The sequence below is a fragment of the Juglans microcarpa x Juglans regia genome, chromosome 2D, assembly GCF_004785595.1.
Source record: "Juglans microcarpa x Juglans regia isolate MS1-56 chromosome 2D, Jm3101_v1.0, whole genome shotgun sequence".
NCBI lineage: Eukaryota > Viridiplantae > Streptophyta > Magnoliopsida > Fagales > Juglandaceae > Juglans > Juglans microcarpa x Juglans regia.
In genome coordinates this window covers 17,716,371-17,726,192 of record NC_054596.1, presented here as the reverse complement: position 1 = coordinate 17,726,192, position 9,822 = coordinate 17,716,371, and the positions used below count along the sequence as shown (strand labels likewise).

General features: G+C 35.8%; 1 protein-coding gene across 1 annotated transcript; it reads right to left on the bottom strand.

Annotated features, from left to right (window-relative positions):
• Positions 1–482: 482 nt before the first annotated feature.
• Positions 483–8,223, bottom strand: LOC121249948 (glutamate receptor 3.4). The gene is given in 9 exon segments (XM_041148824.1): positions 483–1,236; positions 1,941–2,350; positions 2,475–2,506; positions 3,917–4,194; positions 4,484–4,620; positions 4,623–4,877; positions 4,880–5,821; positions 7,044–7,560; positions 8,046–8,223. Coding segments are annotated over 8 exon segments (2,787 nt in total). The 5' UTR covers positions 7,321–7,560; positions 8,046–8,223; the 3' UTR covers positions 483–780.
• Positions 8,224–9,822: the final 1,599 nt, after the last annotated feature.

The window sequence follows — 9,822 nt, the reverse complement described above, 5'->3', positions numbered from 1 at the left end:
CAAAGTAGGATTTTATTTTCCTTTTCTTTTCGGCCAGAGTAGGAATTCCTATTGGTAAAATAAGAGCTTGTTCAGATTGAATTTCGAAATAAGAGCCATGCAGAAACGGTGTTTTAGTGACCAAAAAATCGTAATAACCAGACTGAATCATCTACCTGTTTGAATACCATGGACTGTAAAATTTTAAATCTATTGCCCCCTAGCATGACATGGCATAAACTGTAGAAGCCATCTTCGAGCAGTGCAAGGAAATTGCATCCATTTGTTTGGCATCGAGAACAACATGCTAAACACACAAAACAAAAAGAAAAACATTCAAAACATGGCCTTTTTTTTCCCTCTCTCTCTCAATGTAGAAGGCCACCTCAAAGTCAAAATATATGGGAGCCACAATGACTATTATCAAATTGTTCTATTTCGCACAAGACAAAAGATCAACCCCACCACCCCAAAATAATGCTAAGGAAATCAACAAGTTGAAATAGAATGCTCAACAGCAAACAAGTTTCTCATTAGAACACTTCGCTCCATTCAGACCATACATGGTAAGGAATTATCCGTGTCATGAATAGCTCCATTCCTTCAGAGGAATAATGGGTAGAGATTACAAGCTTCATAGTATGCTACAAACTGGCCAACTAATCATTGTTTTATTGAATTTCTATAGATGAAGCTATCTAACTTTTAGTCCTTTTGTATAATAGGAAGTAAATATACTAGTATAGAGAAAAATCTATTGATCCCAGGGGTAAACATTAGAAAATTCACCAGAAATTTTCCTTAAGAGGGTGAATGGAGCTGCCCATCTGAGCTATGGCTAGCTCGTCGTTTGCTATCACTTCTCTTCCGCCTAAGAATCTCCTTGATCTCATCTTCTTTCCTATCTACAAAATCAATCAGTTTTTTAAAGCTTGGATTTCGGATTGTACGACTAGGCTCTGCTGGTTCAATCTCCCCAGCATCCCCTTCCTCAGCCTCGGGACTGAACCTGCGGTATTGACACAAGACCCTAAAGGAGAACACAATAAGAGCAATGGAACATGTAACTCCGCTAATAAGGAACAGGCCCCAGAAGCTCTGCAGAGACAGTTGGGTTGAATCAACTTGGTTAATCTGCATAGAGCACTCATTATGTGTAAGCCATTTATTATGGATCTTTTGGAGATCACCATTCTCCGAGAGCTGAAGAATAGCGGTTGATAAGTCAACCGCAAGAGGAGAGTCCCTTTGGAAAGCCTGAGACAAGGAAATTGAACATTAGAGAGATATAAGAGCATTGAACACGTCTCATTAATTTTTATTATATGAACCAAGAAATTTTGATATCATTTGGGCAAAATTGAGCTTTCTTTCATTAAGGATTAGGAACTGGAAAGTAAGAGGGAGCTAGGCTGACTTACATAGTAGTCAGTCATCAGCAGCAAAACAACAGAATTGGGTGTAAATAATTTTTTTTACCCTTATTTTGAGCATTTATTGTGATTCTAATATAATAAGTACTGAACCTAGAAACAAAACGAATAAATAGACACGGAATAAATAAATATATAATAAAGAAAGCCATCTAATTATTGCATGCAAAATAGAGTAATTTTTCTGGAATACTTCACATAATACATGTTACTGCATTGCTACAGAAGATGGAATACTAGAAGTATTATTGGAGCCAACCATTATGTACGATGACTAGCATATTGAGGCATTTACATTGATTCAGTTCATATGCTTTCTTGCAGGTAGTGGGAAATTTCAATATGATTTATATAAAAATATGGAGCTGGAAATTTCAATTTCTAACTCCCCTGGCATGTGATTTAGGATCAAGATCATATATAGTATTTGGCAGTAAAACTTGCACCTTTCATATTTATATTTGGAATCTAGCTAACTAAAGTGTGGAGTAACCGGAGAGCTTGCTTAGAACAACCAAAAGTACTTACAAATCCCCATCCGCTTTTTGTGAACTCTGGCCCCACAGTCCTGAACTCGCAATTGGTGTTGGACAAGAAGAGTTCAATGTAAGGAAGTTCATCAACAATGGCAGCTACTCCTCCACCTCTTGGTCCCTTCCTAAGGGCGCTAGAATACTCTTCCAGGTTTTTTAATATAACAAGCCTAGATTCTGCAATGTTGAGCTCATCAATCAAGTAATTCCATGCAAATGACCCATCTTGAATTCCAATTGGTTCACTACTAGACATCAAGGTGTCGATTCCTTCTATCCGTGATGTTAACTGCTGCACTGTGAGGATTGATGTCAAACTAGCAGTGTAGCTTGAATTTATAATTAATACTACAAATAACCATATAATCAGCACCATTCGACCCAGTGTGCTCACTGTGTTCTCTCCTGCGCCAGATCCAAGCAGCAAAAGATGTTAGAAGTTTCAAACATGGACTTCCAATCAACACTAGAAAGATTATGTCATAGTCCAAATGTCAAAAGCGCAAGAGATTAGGCATGAAATACATACGGTGTGAGAAAAACATTGTTGAGAAACTGAACCTGCCAGGCCAGAAGTGATTTCAGTATAATACTCAAATATGTATTGAAACAAAGCACACAAAAGAAGAGCTAATGGCATATGGAACAAGGCAGAATCATTAGCATACATCTAAATTCAAATTTTTTTATTTGAGAAAGGTAGAATGGACGTAATCAATTTCATCATGGTCTAATAGCATACTTCAATGTAGCAAACCAATAATTGACCTCATGATTTTTTTTTTCTCCCATACAAGAGTAGGCATATTTTATTGTCAAGATATTCGGGCAAGTGTATTATATGTTAGATCTCATGAGTAACCAAGTAATATGACTGACACCTAGGCAATAATCAAGTCCATTCCTAAGGGCTTTGACAATATTCCATAACTTTATACAAGCTAGTCATAGGCCTACAAGATACATAGAAATAATTAAATTTATTAATTGAAAACAGTATAGATAACTAAGGTAGCATACTTTGAACATTATATAGTAAGTAGAATCTTAAGAAGAGTATTAATATTAACACCTTAATCTCCAAAATTAGGTTGAGTACCTTGATCTCATCCTCCCTTACTCTCCTTTGTTTCTTTGTTAGTAATGGGAAAACCTGACAAGCTGTGATCGAGTGAAGAAAGGGACCAAGAGTTCTTTATATGATGTGTAAAAATAACTCTGGCCGTGGAGAGTCATAACTTATAGGCTCTTTAACTTCCTCTTAAATTCAATAACCTTTATGAATCTATTAGATACAAAACTTAAAAGAAATAAGTTGAGAAAACCAAAAAGTACTAACATTACTAGATCTATTATTTTTCATTTTATAACTTAGACTTGTAAAATATATCATTTAAATTTTCATTTAGAGAAAATTGCATTTCCAACCACAAAACTCTCACTTATTTTTTACATTTATACCCTAAATTATAAAAAGTTCCAATTTGCACCCGAATCTATCAATAGGTTTCACTTTGCACACTCCATTTGGATTTGACAGTTAATAGTGTCATGGGACTAATTCTTTATTCATCTTAATAGTAAAATAGTTAACAGCATATCAACCTATGACTATTAGACCCATACCAAGATCCAGCAGTATACTTTAGCATTTACAGATCTCTTTCGTTATCCTATTATCCGGGGATCAAAAATAGGATCACAACCGAGGGTGCAGCTTAAAAAATATAAGTAGTTTAGGGTGAAGATTAAAATATTTGGTAGTATAAGGTGCAAACTAAAAAATAAGCAGCAACTGGTGGGTGAAAAATGTAATTTCCCCCTGCCTTGAATAACATAATGGGGAAGTGGTTGATGTGGCTAACAAGGGTAAAGCTCCTTACTTTCAAAATTATATATCGCAATTGATTAGATGGCTATAAATTCTCGCGACAAATCAAAATGGCATTCAATGAATTAAAATATACTGACCAAAAAATTGTTATAAGTTGTTGGCTTGGTGGACCACGGAACTCATGATTAATGCGGTGCTCGAGAATCCAAACAACAGCTCCAACCAAAAGAAAGAAGGCACCAGTGACGCACCACATTAGAGCATTAAATGGCTTGAGGAAAGCCCAAGGACTTGACTTCTTCTCTTTGACTGGAGCAACAACAACAAGTCCTGATTCTATGTAAGGCTGTGTGAAATCCACAATTTTGGTTCTATTTGTAACAATTGTAATGTCCCCAACAGCTGCATCAAATTTCTGAAGTAGGAAGTAAGTATGTCGAAATAGCTATAATGATTTTTTTTCCACATCATCAAATTTCCCAACAGATGCAGTGTTCGAAATAGCTATAATGATTCAAATACTGCATCCCACCAATATATTAGATAATCTAATTAGAAAGCCCTCGAAAGGAGTAATGAGAAGAGTACATGCAAACAACTTGCAATCCATTTTATAGCATGTTCCATTCTTAATTAAACCAAACATAACTTTTTCAGAAAATTTATCAAAAGATTAAAGTTGCAAATAAAGGCCGAATACTCACATCTGTTGCAACCCCGTCCACAAGATTATTGTAAACAGGATTTCTTTTTCCATCTCCATATAGCATATACGAGCGTGGTACAGGATAAGGCAACAAGTTTATGGCAGCTTCAAAGACATCAATACAGAAACCTCTGACCCTGGAGGACCATTGTCTTTGGCCACAAATTGTTTGTAACTTACTCGGTTTGGCACTCCTATCCGCAGTGGCTTACCATTGTTTGGGAAAACCCATCCCCGGGGTGTAGCTGTAGTTTCACCAGGCCATATTACACTGTACATATGTTGACTGGCAGTTGAAGCATTGGGAGGCATAGTATATAAGATTTCTGGAGAAATGATTGAGAGATGAGAATAATTTGACCAATAGCCAATCTTACGAAACCCAGTCCCCCAATGTTCAGAACATCATATGCTGGATGAACTAAATTTTTGTCCGGATCAAATTGTATCTGACCGCTTACGCCTGTAAAGTTCATACTTAGAATTGTCTGGAGAAATTGTTGACCTCCATCAAAAGTTCGGAGGGATGCTAAACGCAGTGTGCTTCCATTTGAGTCATGCAATGTTGGGTCATTAGAGAAAGATATGTTTCCACCTTCTTTCAAGTAAGCATCAAGAGCGTGTGCTGCTAACCAAACAGAATCATATGCATAGAGTGCATAAGAATTGAAGTTTGCAATATCTTTATTTTTTAGGTTGTTCAACCCAGACATTAAACGTTTTTTGAGATCACTATCTGGGGTGTGATGACGAAGAGCAATGACCCCTTGTAGGAGATTCATTGTGTCAGGATCAGCTGTTGCTGATGAATCTAGGAGGGAAGGAAGCCAATCTGTTGCAATCCAAACATAGCCACCACTCATCATCCCAAGAGATTTAGCAACTGAGAAAACTGTCAAACCAGAGTCAGGATTTACGTGCACGACATACACCCGAGACTCCATGAGATTTACTCCAACAAGCAAGTCATTAATTGCACTTTCGGGGGCATGAGGAGTAAAGGCAGCTTTGTAAGAGATCTTGGCACGTTTCTTTGCCAGGGCATCACCCAATACAGAAATTCCACCTCTGCCATAATCATCATCTACGAAGATAGCAACAACCTCCCTCCATCCATAATATTCAACCAAATCAGCAATTGCATACATTTGGAAATAATCACTCTGCGTAGTACGGACAAAATATGGGTATTGAAGTGCAGCTAGAGTGGGGTCTGTTGCTGCAAAAGATAGAAGTGGCACATGGAGTTCATCAACGACGTGGGATATGACATGAGCTATACCAGAGGACTGTGGTCCGATTGCAGCAACAACATCCTCTTCCATGAGCTGCAAAGCTACATTATTAATGACAACCCAGTCAAATTTTTGTAGCCTTTGTCCCCATCTTCATGACAATGACACAAAAAAGGAGTTAGCATACTTATAATACTATGTAATTCTCAGCTTAGCAAGACTCCATTTCGCAAAGCTGCTGAGAACCACAAATGGTTGTTAAATACTGACAACAGGTTTAACTTCAAATATTGTCCCACTTTTGATGACTCTATTAAATGGATTAACTTCCAATCTGCACTATCTCATATTGAAACTATAACAACAACCCTCCAGCCAGATCTTAAGTGGTGGCACTACCATAGATTTGATGGCCATAAAATGAGAAAAGAGCCATAATACCATCAAGTGGAAAGGTCTTTACAACGGAACTAACTAAAAAAGAAAAAAAAAAAAAAAAAGATGACGATAACTGCAGTACTTTTACCCTTAGCTCATATACAATTCACAGGTTCTTAGATGGGAGAAGGGGGCTGAGATTATGTTAGATATCGTGTGACATCTCCTCCCCGAAGGTTTGATTGGTATACTACGACTCATAATAAATTTTATGTTCTGTAGCATCTATAACATATATAATTTTCCAAGCAAGAACTTTGTCCTTGTGAAGCCACCCCATCCATTCTTATGTTAAATGCAATAAATTTGGTAGTTTAACTAAAGTAATTTAAGGTTCATGTCAATAAATATTAAGCAATACGAAAATTTAAAGGTCCAAGACACTTCCACTTCTTTCCCATATAACTTTTTGTCTTCTTTCATATATACTCAATTTTATTACATTGGTAATCAAATAATGCCATGTTTAGATTACTGAACAGTTAGCTGGGCATCACCTGAGTGCTCGATTAATTGTAAGTAAAAGAGGTGCAACAGTTAAGCTTCCAGACTATGGAATACATAATTTGAATTGAAAAAGTTGTTATTTTCAATATCATAGCATACATAGCCCAACATTATAGACCATGGCAATCAAATGGAAGTTGAAATCAAGGTGGCCATCGCGGCACATGATGCAATTTCAATGAACTCGAAATAGACCACTAAACGAACTCGAAAATGGCAATTGAGTTCATAAATGGGGACCCCAAAATTCAGACGATAAAAGTTACCCTCTAAATTTATAATTTCAATGGTCAAAGTTAAGATAAAATATCCCACGGGGCAGCCTAAGAAAAGAAAGTACCATATCTACTTGTAAATATTGATAGCTTCTGGAGGTACCTTCCATAGTTCCAAGAAATCCGCTGCAATTCGTATCCTGTAATATGACGCTCAGTTTTATTTCAGGAAGGACGCTCGAATCAGAATTGACATCATCGATTGCAGCCAAAATTGCTGGTTTGGCCGACCTTCCAATAACCGAATTCATAGTAAACAGAGCTCCAATTTTCACGGCACTTGGTTTCGAAGAAGAAACACTACTGGCATTCCCAGACCTACCCATGACACTCATTGGCAGCCACACACAAAAAATAAAGAAAAGTTGTGTTCTTTTCATGACAATACGCTCAGGCCAGCCTAGAAATCAGGAGGTGCTCCGGAAATGTAATAAAGCCTGCAAATAATAGACCGGTTCTCTTTCGCACAGGCCTGACAGTACTACTGGAGAAGATTACGCAGCATCGTGATCCTGGCTACATTCAAATGCAAGAGAATATCTCTCATCATGAAGAGGATATCACGCATCTAAGACTAGGAAAATCGATAGAAGCCAACATTAGTTCTAGATGATAAGCACCTGTTAACAATGTCAGCATGAAATTTCCAAAAAAGAAAACAAAATGTCTCAGCACTCAAAGCCAACTACAAGATGGAATCTTAAGATTCAGAGCCAGCTAACAGATAAAAAGACTATAATATGGAATTAAAATCCAGGCTAGATCAACTTGGATACTAAAAATTAACACCCACATAGGAAACAAGAACTCGAGTACCACAAGAACAAAATTTAACATCGGTATATTCAAAACTGCCTATATATTTTATATTATAATATACCCAAGAGGAAGATGAAATTAAAGAATCAAAACTGCATATATATTATATATCCACTTGTGTACGATCATCGCCGGAACCAAAAATATAAAAATAAAAAACTCAAAGCGAGTATAAAAATTATACGAACAAATTTGAGAGAGGACATTTGAGTGTTCTGGAAACTGACATGCATGAATAAAAAAAAGTTAACAGAGATTTTGGGGGAAGATTACAGTTCCAGATTACCTGAACTCCAAACTTGGATATAGCTTTGAAGATTTGGAGTCCATGTGCATGCGTATAGTTACCAAAAACGCAGAATAGTCAATCGCTCTACTTACCAAAGACGCAAAGACAGCCCCAAAGCGCTTAACAGTTAACAGTCCAACTCAAGTAAAGAATCTCTCTCTCTCTCTCTCTCTCTCTCTCTCTCTCCCCAACATGTCCTACGACTAATCAAATATTATATTATATGTGTCGCTTCCAAGATAAAAAAAGGTGGGCTTAAATCTTCCTTTTTTACCATATTAAGTTCACTCGTCTTTGGCTATTTTACTATATTATATTACTATTAAAATTTGAAATTGGCTGTGATCAGTCCATGTCAGCTACAACAGATGGAAAACATGTGATGAATGGCCAGCCCACGTCATCAGATATGGTCAATTTAATCTCTTACCTCAATAAATTAAAGTATTCTAATAATATAGTTGGAGTGGTCCACATTTGAAAAGTGGGCCCCGATGATTGGGAGAAAGTTTAGGTGTGAAACACGAGCTGTCTTTTGAACCAAAATAAATAAATTTTTGTACATTTTACAATGTAATGTAATGTACTGTTTTAATTTTTTTTATAAAATAATATATAAAAGTGATTGTATATAAAAATTTTAAATTAGATGATATATACATAAAATAATTAAAATTCTCAAGGTTATGGACTTAAGCACGTTATCATTTGATTAATTAAAAATGAAATACTCAAATGGTGTGAAAATTGCTAACAAAAAGATTGTGCAATAATGCAGCCTCAGCCTAAAATACAAGAAATTGGTTTGAAATAGGGCATGATAAATTTAAAAAAAAAAAAAAAAAGAAAAAACAAAAAGTAAAGATGTTCCAATGAAGATGCAGGCAAGGGTTGTTGAGTTGTTTTACAGTAAATTTACTGAAATTGACATAAAGAAACCACATCCAAAGCAGCTTTAAATAAATCAAATTGCATCAATACCTGAAGGGGAAGTGAAAGGGAAAGCATATTTTGTCATTGCATAATGCCAACTACAAATTAGGGGCCATGCATGCATGGCTCTACATTCCCTTCAAAGATAAATGGAATATGAGAGAGAAATTAGCAGAGAATGTGTCCACAACTAGACAAACTTTATTACTTGTTCGTTTTTTCTTTTTTTTTTTCGGTTAGTTGTAAACGTTATCCTTATCTCTTAAATATTGAGTTCCATGTTTGATATAAATATTTGATTTTTTTTTTTTATATATTAGCTTAGGTTGGTGGCCATTCATGATTTTAATAACTAAAAGAAATAATATCTTTAATTTTAGGATGTGCAAGTCATGTTCATTTTCTTTAAAAAAAAAATATGTATATTTGGGACTCAAGTTAAAAAAAAAAAAAAAAAAAATCATTTTTCAAAAAAATTGTGTGAGACTTATACATTCTAAAACTATATTCAATAAATTAGAAATGATATATACAAATTCTAATATATAAGTATTGTGCAAGTTCTTTATTAAAAAAGTAGACCGGCCCACCAAAAAAAAAAAAAAATGACTTTCTTGGTGAGATCTACATTTTTTACAAAAAGTTTGTAATAAGCATGAAATAAATTTGGTTTGACTCACCATCCAATCCAAAGCCATACTCCTTCCACGTTGTTATGGGAATAACGTATGCATAGCGCAAGGCACGCACGAACGTGATGCGTGCCGTTCACATCGGCTGCATCGCTAGCACTCTTCCATCAAGTAAATGGTGGGAAAGGAATAGAGCTGTTTGAACTCGA